Source organism: Myotis daubentonii, chromosome 12 (genome assembly GCF_963259705.1).
Source record: "Myotis daubentonii chromosome 12, mMyoDau2.1, whole genome shotgun sequence".
In the NCBI taxonomy this organism is placed as follows: domain Eukaryota; kingdom Metazoa; phylum Chordata; class Mammalia; order Chiroptera; family Vespertilionidae; genus Myotis; species Myotis daubentonii.
In genome coordinates, this window is record NC_081851.1 from 45,375,279 (window position 1) to 45,396,605 (window position 21,327).

The 21,327-nt window shown below is 38.3% G+C and overlaps 1 protein-coding gene across 11 annotated transcripts in view; it reads right to left on the bottom strand.

Annotated features, from left to right (window-relative positions):
- Positions 1–523: 523 nt before the first annotated feature.
- Positions 524–21,327, bottom strand: part of PAPOLG (poly(A) polymerase gamma) — a 40,541-nt gene continuing 19,737 nt past the window's right edge. For 3 of the 11 annotated variants that reach the window (XM_059659736.1, XM_059659732.1, XM_059659730.1), the window contains 14 exons: positions 20,534–20,606; positions 19,631–19,751; positions 19,182–19,266; positions 18,721–18,774; positions 16,161–16,280; positions 15,639–15,748; positions 13,678–13,799; positions 13,275–13,447; positions 12,798–12,886; positions 12,496–12,716; positions 11,898–11,963; positions 11,445–11,501; positions 9,739–9,833; positions 524–3,330 (listed from right to left, as the gene is read on the bottom strand). In XM_059659736.1, the coding sequence (XP_059515719.1) occupies positions 3,201–3,330; positions 9,739–9,833; positions 11,445–11,501; positions 11,898–11,963; positions 12,496–12,716; positions 12,798–12,886; positions 13,275–13,447; positions 13,678–13,799; positions 15,639–15,748; positions 16,161–16,280; positions 18,721–18,774; positions 19,182–19,266; positions 19,631–19,751; positions 20,534–20,606 (1,516 nt within the window). In that variant the 3' untranslated portion in view covers positions 524–3,200. The other 8 variants (XR_009447958.1, XM_059659735.1, XM_059659734.1 and 5 more) reach the window with 8 other exon arrangements.

Here is a 21,327-nt window from a genome sequence, read left to right on the forward strand (position 1 = left end):
TAAATGTATTTCTGTTTAGCCCAGTGATGGCGAACCTTTTGAGCTCGGCGTGTCAGCATTTTGAACAACCCTAAATTAACTCTGGTGCCGTGTCACATATAGAAATTTTTTGATATTTGCAACCATAGTAAAACAAAGATTTATATTTTTGATATTTATTTTATATATTTAAATGCCATTTAACAAAGAAAAATCAACCAAAAAAATGAGTTCGCGTGTCACCTCTGACACGCGTGTCATAGGTTCGCCATCACTGGCTAGCCATTAGTAGAGGACTCTGGTCACCTGATATTGACCACAAGGCTGACAGAATTTTGCCCTCAGTATATGAGGCAGATGCTATTGCTTGATAACAAATATTTAATAAGTGATTCTTATGAGGCAAATTGAGTATGAATTTCACTTTCAGATTAAGCAGGTAGTGGATATCATTATCTTCCCAAAAAACTGAGTGGTATAACCAAATTGGCTGTCAGTTTGAAAAATAAAATTACTCCCAAATAATATCAATCATAAACACCTATTTATCAAAGCAAGTTTATTTGATTACTTATTTCAGACAAATGAGGCTCATGTGTATAACTAAGAAATAAGACAATCCAAATAAAAGGCAGGAAAAATTAAAATGAATTACACACACAGCTGCATTCATTTTACTTAACACTGTGGAATGATTGATGTAGCACCATTTACCTCAAAGATATCCTAAGCAGTTTATAAAGTAATTATGTGGATCTTTGCTAAAATGTAGTAATAGCTTAAAAATTATAGCAAGTCTAATAATAATCTTATGTTCGACTAACTTCAGAAATTATTTCAGAAAAAAATAGGAAATTTGGGAAGGACATGACCTTGTATAATCCTTCTGAAAAAATTCCAAGGAAATACATAGTTACCATTATTGAGATTGGTTTTTCTCCCAACATCTGCACTTTTTATCACTATCATTATGGCCTAAATTCTAAGCTTTGGAAGATTTAATAGGCAGTTATTTATTTAAATACAATTTTATTTATAAAATGTTTTTTAAACTAAAGTTCTATTGGTCTGTTCAGTATACGTTCTAGTCTGAACCACAAACACAGAAGAACAAGAGAACTTTAATGATACTTTAAATCATAAGGATTAGGATCTTAAATGATTAACTACTTTTTACCATTTCTAATGGCCATTATAAGCTATTCTACTCTGATTTGTTGAACTAAAGTTTGACCCCGTTGATGAATCTAAATTAACATGAAGACATTTATAAATGCAATAGGAAGCATTTTTCTAAGTACTGAAGAAGTTTCATCTGAAATATATAAAGAAACCTGGAGAGAAATTTGGTGTTTCAGCATCCTCCATCAGCCCACTTTACTAGTTAGGAGCCATAGTACATTTTCGGAAATATACCACAGGAAAATCTTATGGGAAAAAATTCCCCTGAGTCCGGAATTATTCAATTCTGGATAGCTGTGGTCCCCCACCCCTATTTTTAGGGTCATGAACCATTTTGAAAAGGTGATGAAAGCTATGAATTTCTCCCCAGAAAAATGCATATAAATAAAAACTTCTTATATACATTTGCGAAGGATTCCCTATGGTCCATGACACCCATTAGGAATTCTGATTTCAAAGCTGTGGAACAGTGGAAAATAATCTTAGCCCAGCTTCACTTTACTGCTTCTGCTAGAGTAGCATTTTAATATTACTAAATTGCTGTTGTAAGACAATTCTTCTTATTGTAAGCACCAACGTAGTGTTTTATTTTATTTTTTTTGGTGTCAGGAGTGGGATCCAATGTAGTGTTTTAAAAATTCATTCTCCTGCCCCAATGTTATAAGATTTCAAGCCACAAACCCTGTCTCTCAAATTGTCCCTAAGGGTAAATTAGCAGATAATTGTTTTCCTTTGATATATACTAATTTTCAGAACCAGTCACTGAAAAATGAGATTAAAATTTAACCCCTGTGAGATACAGAGGCAGAGAAGCATGGAACAGACTGCAAAATTACAGTGTGAAGTGGGGAGTGTTGGGAGAGGGGGAGGTAAGAGATCAACCGAAGGACTTGTATGCATGTATATAAGCATAACCAATGGACACAAGACACTGGGAGGGGTGGGGTGAGGGCATGTGCTGGGGGGTAGAGGAGCCCGGGGGAAGGTCAATGGGGGGAAAAAAAGGAGACATATGCGCTGCTATCTGTAATACTTTAAACAATAAAATAAAATTAAAAAAAAAATTTAACCCTTGTGAAAATGAACATGTCTACATAATGAACTAGAGGCCCAGTGCATGCACTCGTGCACCAGTGGGGTCCCTTGGCCTGGCCTGCGGGGATTGGGCTGAAACCGGCTCTCCAACATCCCCTGAGGAGTCCCGGACTGTGAGGGTAGTTCTCGGGGGATGCACCCCAAAATCGGGCTCCCTCCTCTCTGGTTCTAATGTGTTACCTGAGAACTGCAGCTGCCAAGTCACCACAGCTCAGCAGCTCCTGCATTGAGCGTCTACCCCTTGGTGGTCATTGCATGTCATAGCTACTGGTCAGATGGTTGGTCGGATGGTCGCTTAGACTTTTACGTATGTAGATAGTTCTGACTTTTAAAAAAAGTATTTCTAAGTATAGTTTCACACCTGAAATCCAACACATTTACTTAGTCCCTCGTAACGTGATATATACTCCCAGATCATACTTTACCTTTATACTTACTTGGAACCAGTACAATGGAAGATTCCTACAATGGTAACAAAATGTACTGAACATTCTACCTACTGTTCTGGATAAAAACACTTCATTTTTGACCAAACCCACATCTTAAAAGCATTTCATCAACTCCCAGTTACCAAACAGGTGGAAGAATGCTATCTTTGAGAGGTCCAACTTGAACCACTGACTATATCTTAACCCTGTGTTGAATGGACCCTTAAAACAAGAGAAATGACTACACTATAGTATAAGGTTTAGGCTAATTGCTTTCTTATTAAAGAAAAACTGCACTAATCACTCCAAAGAATCTGTTTATATACTAAGGTAAACATGGATGTACAGGGAATTCTTAAAGAGACTTTGAAGACTGATAATAGAAGGGGAGAATAGGTAGATATTAAATACAAAAATGCAAATACATCACATATAAAATTTAATCAAATCCCTTACTAAAGAATTTTTCAAAGTTTGAAGTCAGGTGACAATTAGCCCTTTCATAATCATTCACCTTTACTCAAATAGAGAATTGGTAGAGCAAATCTCAAAATATTTGAATACAGGAAGATATAACGCTGCGGGCCTCTCCTCCCGGGGTGCGTAGCTCAGAGCGGCCTCCTGGGCCAGCAAGCGGTGATGGAGCCTGGGAAGAGAAAACCCAAAGATGATACATGGAGAGCAGATGACCTCAGGGCTGCACAGTCGGTACTCCCAAGGAAGGTAAAAGAAACATAAGGAAAAAAAAACTACATAAGGACTCGGAAACAGACATCCCAGAGTACAAGGAGCAGAAACTCAGGGACCCAGAGTGGAGGCCAAGTGCAGAGAGAGGGCAGGGGACAGAGATCGGCCACAGCTCCAGAGAGCATCCTCATGGGGACAGCGATAAGGAGAATCCATGGGGGAAAAGAAGGGATGACCAGGAAAGCTGAAGGACAAGGCCCAAGAGCATAACTTGGAGAAGCACCAGAGCTGAGGCAAAGGCTGGGAGAGGGACCAGAGTCTCACTGAGAGCACCATGTGTGAAGGGAAGAACCCAAGCTGGCAGGCATGCACCACAACCTGTGGGACCTGAATATGCTCAGGCCGCCACACTCCAAACTGACTTTCCTGAGTGCAGGATGCAGTCAGAATGGTAAACAAAGAAACTGAGGTGGAATTTCAAAGAGATATGGGACTGGCACCATCATGCAGAGGATGTAGTGAGGAGTAATGGAAAAGATAAAGCCTTGAGAAGGAAGTACAGCTACGAAGAGGGCCCTGCCACGTGGAAGCTGGCTCCAAGGCTGGGAAGTGATGACTGTGGAAACTGAAAAGGAAGACATCAACTTAGAAAATGTTTGAGCTGACAACTACACGGCCAATTTTGAAGAAGATTTTGAAGACCATGAAGATGACTTTGAGGTTTGTGATGGAGAGGATTAGTTCGCACTAATGAGCCAGAATCGAGAGAATTGAAGAACTTCCCTCAGCCAGAAAAAAAGGAGACAAAGAAATTCAAAATGCATTAATGCAGAAAATGAAAAGACTGATGTACACAATTCCAGAGCCCATTTGTGGAATTTTTGTGGATTTTGCAACTGCCTCACACTGTCAAAAGAGTCAGGACTCAGGCCCTTAAGCAAAATTTGGTCTCCTGAGAAATTTGTGTAAGATATTGAAAAACAGAGATTTTCATTGTTTCAAAAACAAAAACAACAAAAATATTTAGATAAAGGAAAGAGTTCAGCTAAGAAAACAGCTTTCCTAAGCAAGAGAAGAACCGAAGCTGATACATGGAAAGCAGATGACCTCAGAAAACACCTTTGGGCTACACAGTCGGGCACTCCCAGGGGAAGTAAGAAACACAAGGACTTGGAAATGGATGTCACAAAGTCCAAGCAGCAGAACAAGGAGGCCAAGTACAGAGAGAGGGCGGGGGACAGAGACCAGCCACAGCTCCAGGGATCATACTTGCAGGGACAGAGACCAGGAGAAGCCATGGGGGAAGAGAAAAGCTGAGGGACAAAGCCTGAGGGCATGACTTGGAAAGCACCAGAGCCGAGGCAAAGCCTGGGAGAGGGACCAAGAGCACTGCCTGCACGGGAGGAGTCCAAGCTGGAGGCCACATGCCGCAACCTGTGGGACTTGGGACGTGTGTGGGCCATCCCCCAAACTGACCTGCCGAGTGCAGGATGTGGTCAGAATGGTGAACACAGAAACTGAGGTGGAAGTTCAAAGAGATATGGCACCAGCATGCAGAGAATGTAGTGAGGAACAGTGGAAAATACAAAGACTCAAGAGGGAAGCACAGCCATAATCAGGGCCCCGCCATGTGAAAGCTGACTCCGAGGCCGGGAAGTGAAGACACTGAAAACTAAAAAGGAAGACAGTGACTTAGAAAACGTCCAGCTAAAAGAACAGCTTTGCTTTGCTAAGGAAACTACAACTTGGTTGTGGGACTCTATTCCTGTCTTTTCCTTTTCATCTACCAAGATGGCAGTGGATTACGTGGAAATTGCAGTGACATTCTCCCAGGACCAAATTGGAATTACAACTAAAATATAAAAAAATCATCCTGAATAACCAACTGAAGATTAGCTGGAGAGAACCCTTATAACCAAAGATGTGAAAAGGAGACAACATCAACACTGATAGGATGTGTAGAGGTGTGAGGCTGGCTAGGCTCCATAGGCAGCAGCTGAGGTTCCGGGGGGATATCTCAGTTGCGGGGGGCTTCCCTCTGAGAAGTCTGGGGAAGCCCAAACTGGGCTTCCCAGCCCAGAGCACCAGAACTGGGAAAGGCGTCCAAATAACATCTGGCTGTGAAAAGTACCAGGGTTCTGTTGGGCAGGGACAGAGAGCTAGAAACACAGACACACCCTTAAAGGGCCAACACACTAAATTTCGTTTGTAGCCACTTACCTGGGGCTCCAACAGTGGGAGGGCAGAGTGGACTAGAGCTGTGTGAGGAGAGTCTGGAGTTGATGACTCAGCAGGAAGAGAGCAGAGAGGGCAGCCGCTGGGATCCCTGTGCTGAGTCACTCCCCCACGCTGCAGAAGCCACCTATCTCAGGCAGACCTTTCCCATCAATGCAGCCTTAGCCTGGGGGGAAGAAATTGCCCCACCTGTTAGAAACCCTCTTACCCCACCCTAAGGTTTAGGCTGGGCTGTGCTCTACAGTCTGAGGCTTTTTAAGTGACTGAGACTAACAATCACCTTATAGATACAGGTGGATCTCTGGGTGCTTTGAGTCTTTGCCTGACCTGCCTTTGGGCCCTGGGCTAAGAAAAGCAGACCTGGGTGCACAGCTTGGTCCTTCCCCCATGCATCCTGACCAGCAGAGGGAGCCGCAAGCTGTGGATCATTGATAGCTCTAAACAGGGTACTCAAGGCCCATCACAAACAGCATCTGACATTGGCCTGAACCAGAGACCATTTGAAGAAGCCTCAAACCAATAAACCCAGTGGCCAGCTTTCTGACAACAAAGTAGGTTCTAATAAGCTCCACAAGCAGTATATCAACAGAGAGATATTGGCAGGCTCCAAACCCTGCAGAGAATTCCGCTTTGTGTGATAAGTAACTGCACAGCAGCTTGCATGCTGTGTTGGGGGTTGAGCTTCATTGTCAGCCAACCTGAAGATTGAACCCATGCACTAAAGAGCCAATAGCAATCAAAGCTAAATTAAATCAGGAGGGTCCATGCAACATGCACAAGGAACATTAGAGCACCCAGATCTGGTAACCAGGGAGATTGTGCCACTGGATCCCACAGGTTACCCACTACGTAAGGCCACCTACCAAGCCTGGGAGTTGTAGCAGATCTACCTGATATATAGAAACAAACCCAAACAGGCAGCCAAAAGAAATATGGGGAGACAAAGAAGCCAAAAATGAAAGAATAAGAGAAGAGCTAAATGAAATGGAGATAAACTATTTATTAGATATAGAATTCAAAGTAATGACTGTAAGGATGCTCAACAGCATAAAAAAAGATATAGAAACTTTGAAAAACAACTAGTCAGAAATAAAGAATGACATAGCAGAAATAAGGAATACAATGGAAGGAATAAACACAAGATTAGAGCAAGCAGAAGATCAGAACAATGAATTAGAAGATAGAGTAGAAAAAAACTCACTCAATCAGAGTACCAGAAAGAAAAAACAAAAACCAGAGGACAGTTTAAGAGAGCTGTGGAACACCATTACACATAACAATATCTATATCAAAGAGGTATCAGAAGAAATAAGCAAGGGATAGATAACCTATTTGAAGAAATAATGGCAAAAAACTTCCCAAACCCAGTGAAGGAAAAAGTCACACAAGTTAAAGAATCACAGAGTCCAAAGCAAGAAGAACCCAAAGAGTCCGCACCCAGACACATAATTAAAGACACAGAATCTTACAGGCAGTAAAAGAAAAGCAATTTGTTGCCCACAAAGGAGCTCTCATAAGGCTGTTAGCTGATTTCTCAAGAGAAACTACAGGCCAGAAGGGAACGGCAAGAAATATTCAAGGTAATGAAAAGCACGGATCTGAAACCAAGACTACTCTATTCAGCAAGGCTATCATTAAAAATAGATGGTGAAGGAGCATCCCAGACCAAAAAGAAAGGCAAAAGGAATTTATCATCACCAAATTAGCATTGTAAGAAATATTAAAGGGACTGCTATAAGAAACAGAAACACATGCATAAAGAAAAGGGCAATAAATAAGTACCTATCCCATAATAACTTTAAATGTAATGGATTAAATGCTCCAATCAGAAGACATAGGTAGCTGAATGGATAAGAAAACAAGACCCACATATATGCTCTCTTCAAATGACCCACATCAGAATAAAAGACTCACACAGGACAAATGTGAAGGGATGGAAAATTTTTTTTCCATGCAAATAGAAATGAAAGAAAGCTGGGGTAGCAATACTAATATCTGATAAAATAGACTTCAAAATAAAGGCCAAAACAAGAGACAATGAAGGTCACTACATAATATCCAAATAGAGGATATAACCCTGGTAAACATATATGCACCTAATATAGGAGCACCTAACTCTATTAAAAAAAACTTTTGGAGGACTTTAAGGGAGATATTGACAGCAATGCAGTCATAGTAAAGGGCTTTAACACCCCCACTGGCTTCCTGGATAGATCTTTCAGACCAAAAAAAAAAAAAAAAAAAAAAAAATATCAAGAAGGAAACAGTGACCCTAAATGACACACGAGAACAGATGGTCTTAATTTACATTTGTAGAACATTTCACCCCCCATAGCTGCAGAATATACATTCTTCTCAAAAGTGAATAACAGAATGATTGCGTTTTTCTTGATCTTCTTTACTTTTAAGTTTTCCTTTGTACAAGTGAAACACTAGACTTTTCATTTCAGGGACACAAGGGTCATGGAACAGGAGTGGGAGAAGGATACTGTTCTTTGACCAGAATTCAAGTATTTCAATCAATGGTAAAGGGCTCACAAGAGAAAATGGACTATTATTACTCCATTGGCTAAAAGCTGTCCCATAAGTCCTATACAATACACAACCAAGTATTCTCCCTGCATTATTCAAATGTACCATTTTGTTTTTCCTACTGGACCTACTGAATGTGGAGTGAAAGCTGAATAATATATACCAGCCATTCCTTGCTGTGTAATCTATACATTTTCATTTTAAGAAAAATTCAAGCATAATCCATATTTTAAAAATTAGACTAGAGAGACAATAAAGGTTTTAAAGTTTTCTCTTTGAAAAGATGGTATCTTACAGTACATACAAAAATACTCTGAAAATACATACGACTTCATTTACAAAACACTGAATCAACATATTACAAGAATTACATGGTTATGGATTTTAATAAACTGAGCATGCGTTCATGAAACTTAAAAAATATTACGAAATGCATTGAAAAAAGCAGTGTAAAAAAAGACAACTCATATAATTAAATAAAAATTACAAAGGTCCTGAGCCAATTAATGGTTGGTAACAATGTTATTCAAAAATGCCTTTGGGTTCCAATAAAATCCACTGCTTATTTCTGCATGCCTAGTCCGTGAAGAAAACGTGTGAAGTTGTGGGGTAAGTGATGGTCAGGAATTATCATGCCAATTTAAATTTACACCTCAAAAATACAAGTTTGCCATACTTAAAGGTATCTTATTGTTAATGCTGGAATGAGTTGCTACTCAGTAAAAAAATACCAGCCAGCTAACAAGAATGGCATGAGATATGATATGTAACAATTTCACCATTCATATACTGATTTTTAGTATCCTGGTTCTATTTTGATAAAGATGCATTTTGAAGGCCTCCATGGGAGGCAAAATATAGAAAATTTATGTAATCACTAGACTAATCCTCCCTGGTAGCTATGGAACATTTGGACAGAAAGGCACACACACACACAAAAATTTTTTTTAAATATTGCATGTGCCAATCTGGAAAAAAATAACTTAAATCAATAGAAGACATTAAGTACATCTACACAAATGAGGAAAGCAGAAGATACCTCACATTCATTCATCTCATGTTTCACAAAGTGGTTTCAATGCTAAAGTAAATGTGTTAACATTTGGGAAATTACAAGACAACTTTTTTTTTTCAACTTTTTCAATTTTATACAATGATTACAATGTAAGACCAAAAAAAAAAAAAAAAAAAAAAAAAAGAAAAGAAAAAGGAAGAAAAAAAAAAAGGAAAAAAAGGGGGGAGAGGGAGTTCAGGACTTGTTTTATCAGTGTCCAAAGAGCCAAGAACTGGTTCCCATAGTAGAGAATTAAGCATCAAAAGTTAAGGCAGTAAAACCTCCAACACAAAGCCATAATATTATAGATGACAATTTGACAGCACGTGATCCTCAGAGAAGTGTATGTAGCAATCAATGAGAGGATGCTACAGCATCTGCAGATCAAAGTGTGAGAGTTCAAAAACCACTTGAAGGTTGTCAGATCCATGACTATAACTTTCACCTTATTTTATGTATGACAGCCACTTCTATTTTTAAAAAAGTGGCTGCATCTGTATCACTAATGATTGCATATTCACCTAAATAAGGAGGCACTGCTTTTACCGATTAAGAGTCAGTCGAATAGAATTTTTGATGACACGAATGTTATTTGCTGGAACTGGAGATGATGAATCTGGTAGTTCTTTACTGGGCAGTCTCTATAGAAAGAAACAGAAACAAAGAAGGGAAAGCAAATGTAAGGCCCAACTAGTAAATCAGTCATAACTGAGTTTTTCCCAAATCCTTAATCTCCTCAACACTCAAGTATGTGTTGAATATTTTATCCCAATGTTCATAGCATTTCTTGTTTGGGGGACCTTTTTTTTTTTACAGTAAGAGATGAAAAGCAGAGGGATAGGAAGGATAAAACTACAAAGAGTGTGATGTATATGAAAGAGGACTTTGTTAAATCAATCACTACTTCTAGACTGAGAAATACATAAAGAACATAGTCCTCAAAGTCAGGCAATGGTACAGAGAAATAAGAAGAGCTTGGTCACTAAATAGGAAACTCTTGGGGTGTGAGGTGTAAAAATTTGATGCGCGGTTATATCCCTCATTTGGTTGCTGTAACACTGTTAAAGTTTTCAGGACAACTGACTTTATAGTGAGCCAACTTCAATGATGGTGAAATTCAGGGACATGTATATTAGGGATTTTGAGAATACTAAAGATTATTAAATAATGAAGGCAAAATCTGAGAAATTGAGAAATGAAGACACCTAAAACACAGACACTTGTGTAATGGAAACAGTACGCTAGCTTCATGTCAAAGATGATTGCAAGAGTTAAATTATCTCTCATGTTACCTTGGCTCAACAAATACCTGATATCCACATCCACTCAAAATAACATGAACAATTTCAAGCATATATATAAGTAGAAAATAGGACAATGAAGGCTTAGATGCCACAGCCAAGACTCAGACATTTTGCCACATTTGTTTGGTTTATGCTCTTACCCTTTGTACATGAAATATTTTAAAGCAAAACCCAGACATGTCATTTCATGCTTTCATACTTTAATATCCATTTCAAAGCTTTTTCTTCCATTATCACACCCACATTTTTTGTAACCCACTCTTATGTTAAAAGCAATTTTACAAATTCTACAACTAATACAAAACATGATGATACTTTCCATTTTGCTTTAGAACCTGCTAGGGTGACAGTTGACTGAGAAGAAGCACTGTATTTTTTAATGGGGGATTGTGCGTGTGAAAATAAGCCATTTTGTTCTTTGTTCACTATAAACTCTCAGAGAAGAACTACCTCTGATTTACACAAGGCTGACTTTTGAGGACCTGCTTATCAGTTTACCATGCTTACTTATACTACATTATTAGTTTCAAATGGTCTTCTTTGAAAAATAATTTTTAAATTGAGGTTTAGAGGCTCTTTAGCTCATGTTTTAAGAACTTAGTATGAACAAAAGATATATTATCAAGTGTTGGTAAGAAATTACTATGCTGGGCACTAAACTACTTCTTTAAAGGTTAAGTAAAAAACAAAGGTTGAACATAACATGAATAAATCATGAAGTCTTAAACTACTTCGTCTTTTTTAGACTTTTGAGGTACATATATTTAGGATCATATACCTTGTTTGCTATTTCCACTCTCAACTATACTGCTGGTCTTTGAGGATAGGGACAAAATCTAATTACCTTTTCCCTTCACCCAGTGCTAAGCTCTTAATAAGCTTTTTGTACCTATACATTAACTATGCATTTTAACCTATTGATATCACCTATCAGTAAGACTGTTTTACCTTTTTGCGTGAAGTATCAATAGTTGGAATAGGCATACATTCTCCTCCAATGGCATTCTAAACAAAAAGAAGAATTACATACAAGTGTAACTTTCTCTCCGATATACAAATGCTTATTTCTACATGAAACAAAATATAATAAAACTCTACAGATAGATCTGACCCACTTTCAAATACAGTACTTTTCCTGGTACATGCCTCATTAAAAGTATTTTGGCCCTAACTGGTTTGGCTCAGTGGATAGAGCGTCGGCCTGCAGACTCAAGGGTCCCAGGTTCGATTCCGTTCAAGGGCATGTACCTTGGTTGTGGGCACATCCCCAGTAGGGAGTGTGCAGGAGGCAGCTGATCGATGTTTCTAACTCTATCCTTCTCCCTTCCTCTCTGTAAAAAATCAATAAAATATATATTTTTTTAAAAAGTATTTTGAAGCACACCATTATAATATATTTACCACTGATTTTCTTTTTCTGTTTTCAGCAGCACGTGATTCCTTAAACTTTGATTCAAGTCGAATAAACTAAAATATAAACATTAAAATGATTGCTATTATTACCTCCAAAAAAATATACAAAAACCTATATAAACTAAGAAACTAGTGATTAGGCTATCATCAAAACTACTTACAAACATATAAGAATTTATATTAGCCTGAATTCAACCGACCACCCTTAATTTCTAGTTTGAGTGATCTTTTGGTTAAAACAATTCAGTTTGTAACAAATAAAATAGTTTTACCACCCTCTACTGGAGGCAGAGGAGATCTACATTATAACACACAAATACGACTGTTTAGTTGCCAATAATGACTTCTGTGGAAGTCAAGAAGAAACTTATATTAATCATTCAAGTTTTCAGATACATTAATAATTTGAATTTAGGATGAACAATTAGAATTGTTCCTTTAGGGTGAGCGTAAATATTCTTTTGAATAGTCAAATCATAATAGAACACTAAGATAGCTATGGAGAATTATAAATTTTTTTAGTACTCTCTTAAAGTTAATTTTTAAAAAATCAACTACTGAATCACCACTAAAGTTGCAATTTTACCTTTTCTATATCTTTTAATCTCTTTGAAGACATATCGATAGATGGGGAATGGGACCTTTTGGGCACAACATTTTTAGTTATATTTGCCATCCCATTTAGATGTGGTTGTCCCTGGATAGGGTTGTGGGGTGTTGTGATCCTAGGAATAACATTTCGTCCTACTACAGTAGGAATGGTGCACACAGCTGGGGGTGATACAGCTTTTACTACAGAGTCAACTTCTGAAAAGGAAAAAAAGAAAGACTGTAGTAATTAAATATATATGTAGTAGAATCATTACTAGCAAAAGTGTAGATACCTACTTGCACCAATGACTGGAATAGATAGTCCTTGAGCTGGCGGAACACTCAATGGCTTTTCCACAATCACAGCAGCAGGTTCAGTTTTATTCCTATTAACAGTGTTAAATTAACATCACTAAATGACTAAAATTTTACTTACTTAAAAACACTTTTAACATTTTAGGATTACTTCTTTCGAGTACTCCTACTTTAATATTTCATTGAGAAGAGAAAAGGGGAGAAAAAGGCAGATGACCTAGTGAGAATTAAGAGAAAAAATTTTCAAAAATGTGCATTTCTGTGTACTAATCTAGTCCCAAATATTCATAAACCAATAGCATGTCCCATAAGATTATCAAAAATTCTCCAGTATTTCTAAACTAACTGGTAAAAATAAAATAATTTAACAATTTTAAAAGGTATTTAGAAAAGGTATAGAAAAGTTTACATTATCCTCAAATAAACTGAAGACTGGAAGGACAATTTTGAAATACAGACCTTTCTGTTTCTCCTGAAGGAGAAACATCAGGCTTGGGAGGTTTGTTTGTAGACACTGGGGAATTAAAAGGTGTTCCATTATCAGTGTCTCTAGAGCTATCCAAACAATTGCCATCCAGAGATGATCTTTTGGATTGAGGTCCACTTGAACGATTGACATCAGAAAGACTTTGCTGAAAGGGGGGGAAAGTTTTTAGGATTTCAAAAAGCAAATGAGACAACTTTTCAATTCTGAAATACATATAAAACAAATTATCTTTTGTGATGAATGAAGGTGAGATTTTGGTCTTAGATTGAATTGTCTGTACTGCCCCTCTTTCTTTTCAATGGGTTTTGGAGCTGTAAGAATGCAAATCAAGTGGTTCCCTGGAACCATACTGGAGAGTTAAAATTACAAACTCACCTTTTTCTTCTTTTGAAGGATCTCTGCTGGAAGATAGTGATGAAGTTGTTTTTTTTTAACATGAGTTGCTTCAATTTTCATTCCCTCCTTTAGCATGTTTATATTGTTTGCCTGTCTGTACACTGTAACAATATCAATAGGTTAAATGGAAACTTCTTTCTGAACCAAAAACTGTTTTCTTTTTCTGAAATACATACTACTCATCACTACACAAACACAAATAACCCCTTTTACAGAACAAATATTTCTAAAACATTTTCACCAGGTCACAATCCTAATCAAATACTAACTGGTTTTCTCATGTCCAACTTCTAAGACTTTCTCCAAATAATATCTCATTAACAATATAAAAATATGAAAAAAAGGTTTTATTTAAATCGTTTTCTGCTATTTTCCCAAAAGGAAATCTCTTCTCAAAATTACTACAAGGTCTAAGCTAATCCTTATACCAAATATCCAAGATGCAATCCAAGCTCTCCCCCTCCAGGAAGCTTCTTCTACTACACCAATCATGGAATGTCAGAAACCATCCAGAAGTACACCCTTATTATTCAGATGGGGCAATGAGGCTCGTCAGCCCTGGACACCTTTGCTGGGATCAGAATACACACAACCCTAGATTCCCAACCTAGTGCTTTTCATACCTTACAAGAAAACCAGTTTTATTAACTACCAAATAATGTAATATATGTTAACTGTGATTAGCCAATCCTGTATAATAAAAGCTAGTATGCAAATTGTCCCCCCGCCCCCCCCAGGAGTTCTTCCAGGAGTTTGACCAGGGGGCAGGGCTGGCTGGGGGAAGGGAGGGAGTACACAGCCAGCCTCTGCCAGCAGCTAGGGAAACTACCAGTACACAAATATTGTGCACTGGGCCTCTAGTTACATTATAAACTTTCTGAAGACAGGGATGGAAAGCTTCTATTGCATGGTAACTATTGTGAAATATGGTAAGTCATTTTATCTCTTGGGGTTTCAGTATTTCTACCTAGAGAACATTTTATAAATTTATAATAAAGTTTCCCAACCTCTTCATTTTTGAAAATTGAGCTCAAATTAGAATAGGAAAATTTATATCTGTTTTCATTCCAGATGACTGATAAAAGAATCACCAGAAGTGCTTTTCAACTTGCAGGTTCTCTGGCTCCATTCCCAGAGTTGTGATTCAGTAGTACTAAGGTGATATAAGGAATGTGCACTTTCATGATAAACGTGAGGGCTAGTTAAAAAAAATTTGGAAATCTCAGAGAAGTCAAATCAAGAATATTGATAGTATGAATGTACACTATTCCAGATTAAGACAACTCCAAATTTATAACAGATATATTAAGATATTCCAGAGAGGTGTTATTAGGGAGCTTAATGTGAAAGACACTCTTGAATAATTGTGAAACATTTAGCAAGCCTGCATTGACTAATACATATTTTATGTAAAAAAAAAAAAAGTAAAAATTAAGTCATTTTTATGACTGTGATTACAAGCCCTGGCTGTGCACACTAAGAATCACCTGTAGAGTTTCTTTCATCTTCTTTCTGTTTTAAAACAGATAATACATTCACATGGTACAAAACTCAAAGGGTTCAAGGGTATTCAATAAAGTCTCCTCATCCCTGTCCCCTGAACACACCTAAAAGCAACCAGTTCTGTTAGTTTTCTTTTTTAAAAGTATATATCCTACCAGAAATATTCTATTTCTAAGCAAGCATGCATATATTCTTTACTTATATAAATGGTAGTGTACTATACACACTGTTCTGCAATTTCCTCTCCTACTGAATATGTCATGGAAATTGTTTCAACATGCCTTCACTTTAATAGCATAGATTTTCATAAAATGGATGTACCATATTCACTTAACCAACTGTAGAACTTTAAAAATTCAGCCAGCAAGATCCTAGGCAGATAATACTGCATTAGAGCCAAGGTTGAGAACCATAGCTCTATGATGACAAAGTCTTACCTGTATCAGTAAATGACTGTATATCATATGTCAAGTCTATGTTAACACTTTCTGCATTCTCTACTCTCCGAAAAATTATTCCAAGGAACCACATTGATACGTAATTATTGCTGTAAAAACATTTTTAAATTTCCATTAATTCTTTACACTTTTATAAATGCTATTTGGTAATTTAAAAACTTGGGGTTTTGTAAAAGTATAAATACAAATTTCAATGGTTTGGCCACATTCTAAAACTGATGCCAAGAACATTGGTAAATTACACTGTTTTGTTAAAAGGATCAAATGGCTTTGAAAATGACATACTGAATATATATTTAAAGATGCCCCAATTATAGTGATGGAGTTTTTGCTGGGGTCCATGGGCTACCATGTACTTTGTTTTAATGAATTACTACTCAAATACATAATGTATCATCCCCCAGCAATGCCTGTTAAACAACAGGTTCACTACTCATCTTAAACAGTGTATGTCAAATAACATTATTTTAAAAATATAATATTAAAAAATAATTAACTCACTCTTTATAATGTTCCTTATTTCCTGGGAATGACTGGGGATTTACATGGGCAAGAGTAATAAATTCATTCCGTTCCAAGTTTCCAACAAGCACACGGATTTTAGATTCTACTAATCCAACCCTAAAATACAAGACAAGATTTTTCCATATTAAATTTGGAAATACATCCAGGTAAGCCAAACAACATTATCAGCTATGATGCTTTACATATTCATTTAAAAAATTTAATCCAATATATTAGTGACTTCAAAATACTATTCAAGTAAAAATGACAAGTTAGTCAATTTCTTTTTTTCCCTTTTTTAAAAAGAACTCATTTATTTAATGCATTCCTGATCTAAAATACCTACCTGTAAAGACCATAAAATAGTCATGATTTGAACATGGTTAATTTGTTTCTAAATCTTTTTCCACTTTCAAATTTTATGTCTAAACTAGAGGCCCAGTGCACGAATTCATGCACAGGTAGGGTCCGGCCAGCCTGGCCCCAATCGGGGTGGGTTGGGGCTGAGCCTGTTGGGAGGAGATGGCGGGAAGTTGGCTGGCTGACCCACCCTGATTGGGGCCTGATCAGGGCCTGGCGAGCTGAGGGTGAGGCCGCAGGCGATTGGCTGGCGGGCCCCACCCCTGACTGGGGTTAAGGGGCTGATTGGGGGCGGGGCCAGATATGGGAAAGGGCTGTGGACAGTGAGCCAGCTGGCCCACCCCGAATGGAGTGGCAGGTGCTGATCGAGGGCCCGCAGCATGGGGCAGGGGCCATGGGTGGTTGGTCAGTAGGCCCTGCCCCTAATTAGGGTGGGGGGCCAATCTGGGGTGGAGCCGGCTGGGGGGAGGGGCTGCAAGAGGTTGGCCGGCCAGCCCCACTCTCCCTATTGGGGTGGGGGGTGTGATCAGGGGCAAGGTGGCTGGGGGGAGGAGCTGCAGGAGCTTGGCCGGCTGGCCCCGCCCCTGTTGGGGGGGCGATCAGGGGCAGGGCCGGCCAGGGGAAGGGACTGCAGGCTGATCAAGGTGGTGGGGGCCCATAGAGGGTGGGGTTGGCTGGGGGGAGGGGCTGCGGGAAATTGGCTGGCCTCACCCCCCATTGGGGTGCAATCAGGGGTGAGGCTGGCTGGGGGGGAGGGGCATTTGGCCAGGCGGCCCCACCCTTAATCAGGGTGGGAGAGTATGATCAGGGGTGGGCCGGCTGCGGGGGGAGGTGCTGCGGGAGGTTGGCTGGCCGGCCCCACTCCTGATCAGGCTGGTTCGCTGGCCACAGTGGGCATCATAGTGACTACTTGTTCCAGCCGCTGGCTTTATATATATATATTCTAAAGCTAATCTCAGAGGGAAGTGGGCAGGGGGGATGGGAAGAGATTAACCAAAGAACTTATATTCATACTAGAGGCCCGGTGCATGATATTCGTGCACTGGGGGTGGGGGGTGGGGGTGGGTGGGGAGGGGAAACGGGACGCGCGCATGGGCGCGTCCCTCAGCCTGGGACCACTCAGGGGATGTCTGCTTGGCAGTCGTGGACATCCCCCAAGGGGCCCTTAGCACTGCCACGGTGGCGGGAGGCCACTGCGCTCACCAGCCATGAGCCCAGCTTCTGGCTGAGCAGCACTCCCCCTGTGGGAGCGCACTGACCACCAGGGGGAAGCTCCTGTGTTGAGTGTCTGCCCCCTGGTGGTCAGTGCGTGTCATAGCGACCAGTCATTCCCCCATTCAGTCGATTTGCATATCAGCCTTTTATTATATAGGAGGCTATGCATAGCCCATGGACACAGACAATAGGGTCGTGAAGACCTGGTGTGGGGCGGGATCTGGGTGGAGGAGAGAAAAGGGGGGAATTAAGGGAAGGGACACCTGTAATACTTTTTCATCAATACAGATATATTTCTTTAAAAAGGGTAAGATATGTTTAAATAATGTGACCCAAAAAAGCTAGTAATTGGCCCTTAATTTATGAAATACACATATAATACTTTTTTAACAATAAAGATTTTTTAAAAAGGCTAAGATTTCCACAGAATTGATACTAGTTATTACATTTAACAATTCACTAAAATCAGATCAGATACTCCTAAAATATCCAAAGTTTCATCAGATTTCTGCAACTTTCTATCTCACTTAAGAAATGTGACTGCTGTCAGCTATCATATTAATTTAATGATTTTAAGAATTAGAAAGACTAGCTACAAGAACACTTTTATATTTTTTTTAAACACTAGAAAAAGCTTACACGTTTTAATTTTGTGTGCTCCAACAGTAGTATACAAAACACTGAATTATTCCTCAAGGTAATCTAAATGACAGGTTGGCAAACTTTCTCTATAAAAGGCCAGATAAAAGTTTTTAGCCTCTGTGCTCCATTGTTTCTGTTGCGAATGTTCAACTCTGCCTTGTAGCAGGAAAGCACCCATAGACAATATATAAATCAGTGGGTGATGCTCCATGGTCATGTACAAGTCATTAATCAGATTTAATAATTTTGAAAATAGAGAAAGTGTTTATGGTGGTTACATATTTATATGGTGCTTTACCATTTATAACAGTAGGTAGAGAACTTGAAATATAAGTCTTACCACTCTAGATGGTTTTCTTCTGTTGATGCACTGGCAGTCAATACTATATAATGTCTATGAAGAATTTTTAGCAACAATCAGGGGAATAAAAAGCAATAAAAATTGTTAGTGTCTGCTTTTCCATCTTACTTTTTCTTTCTCCCAATGAAGAAAAGAGCTAATGCAAGCACACAATTTATGAAAATCAAAACATACTTTAATTTTTACAAAATTAATTCTAGACACTGCAATGAAAAAAATAATTCACTACAAACAAAAAAACCACTAACAATGGGTTATATACTGTACTACTACAATATAGAAACTCATCACTTAGGAGTTCTGGTAACCTACTCTCACTCATTTGAAATATATGTGACAATTGTGACCTATCATTTATTAACTTTGTAATAAGTTTAATGTTATTCTTTATACACACACACACACACACACACACACACAAAATGGAAAATTTCAAATACCTATACTTTTGAAAAAAATTTGGTGGCTCAAGTAGTTTGGACCAATCTGATTTCCCTTGAAGAATTTCACCTGTGACTGCAAGACCTAAGTTTAAAGAGAGAGAGATAGATTTTAAACAATGACTATCATATTATCAGCTCCTACATTATTTTATTATGCTACCCCCAAACCTCTAACCCCACCAAATTCTTGAGTAAAAAAAAAAAAAAAAGTAACTTTATTAGGTTCTTTCTCAGAACACAAAAGTCAACTTCAACCAGATTGGGCTGATTCTATTTCTGGCCTTAATATTATAATATATTTTGGAAAACCAAGTACTGAAAAAATAAATACACATTTCAAAGAATTTTAAGAAATAACAGGCATAAGTAACTACAAAATAGAATAAAATTGTTGTCAACCAAAACCTTGTGGGAATATGTAAGGGCAATAGGGCCAATAGGTTTACCTTGTTTAAATTCTTCTACCATTACTGTTCGAGTTGATGTGGACACATTATACGTAGAATTCTGTTGTGGGTAGGCAGGGGTGATTATGGGCATGAGATGATACCTATCTGATGGATTTACCTGTGAAATTAGAAGCAGAATAATTGATCTATTCTCCTATTTCAGTTGTCCTCACTTCATTTCCCCAAAAGTCTGAAGAATATGAAATATAAATTTAATACTACATTTCCTCAATTCTAAAAAGTACATATCCCATCCCCAACTACATTTATTTCTGAAGTCAGATGTGACTGACAGTCAATGGAAACTCTGCAGAAGTTTATTTTTCCCCTGAAAAGCTGTTAAATTGATGCTGCACCTTATAAACAATAGTCTCTTAGAACCAGGGAAATACAGTATCATAGCTGCAAATAAGCATTATCTGGTCCAATGGTTCTCAATCCTCTTTCTGCACCTATTCATTGAGTGACTTCCCCTATGTTACTCAGAGAAATGAGCAATTAACTCTAAAAGCAAATTAAAATGCAATGTGAGTGAGACTTATGCTATTTTGGAACCATGAATCTGCTTTTTAAGTTGTACTGCAAAGCAAATCTTTTACATATATACTTCAGTACTGTATTAAAAATTATCTATAAGACAGTTTTAAAAATAGATTATGACATTTTGGTTGATACACCCACTCCCATAGTCTTATATGAGTGATTTTTAATGACATAACATTTGGATTATCATTGGAAAAACACATCATCTGCACCAAAAAACACAGCAGAGGAAGGGAAGGGCTATAGTTACATTAGAAAGAAGATGAGCAGGCACAAGGAGAATTATCTTTAGATTATAATTTAGAGAACTGTCCTTTTCATAAAAGACTTAATGAAGTTCTATAATAAGTCACTTACCCGAGGATCCCAAACAGGCAAATTCAAATTGCTTTCTTCTGGTTGCTTCAGCAGCACAGGATTTGGCCATTCCCTAACATAAGACAGATTAGCTCACATAGGACCTCACCTCGGCAACCATATGAAATGTTAACATCATTTGACTTTGTTCCAACTTTCATATAGCAAATATTTTGGGTATTGGGCATTTAAAAAAATGGAAAAAAGTGGATCATTTTAAAGCAGTGTTCTCTGAAAGGGTAAATACAGCTTTGCCCATTAGCTGTATCTAATTTAAATCTAAATTTTTCCTTTCCTTCTCATTTACTTTCATGTATTAACTGTGACAACAGCAACAATTAATATTTACTGAAAATACTCCTAACAAACCCATGCAGCAGCTATGATTATTATTATTATCTCTATTTTACATGAGGAGATCTTAAATGACCTCGACATAGTAATTGGCTAAGTATTGTGACCACTCTCTCAAGCTAAAGATGCGCATTTACAGACCCCTGGAAAGTGACATCTGGTGTCCCAACACTCCCTCTAATTTGATGGTTTTAAACTTTTAACGAAAAAGAAAAAAAAGAATATAAGCCATGGATGGCGTTTCTAAATGGTTAGAGCATTTGCACATACACCCAAGGGGTCTCGGGTTCCATTCCCGGTCAAGGGGCCATACCTGGGTTGCAGGTTCAGTCCCCAGCCCTGATGTTTCTCTTTTTCTCCCCCATCCCTCCTCCCTCTCTCCCACTCTATCTAAATCAATGGAAAAATATCCTCAGGTGAGGATTAACCAAAATAAATAA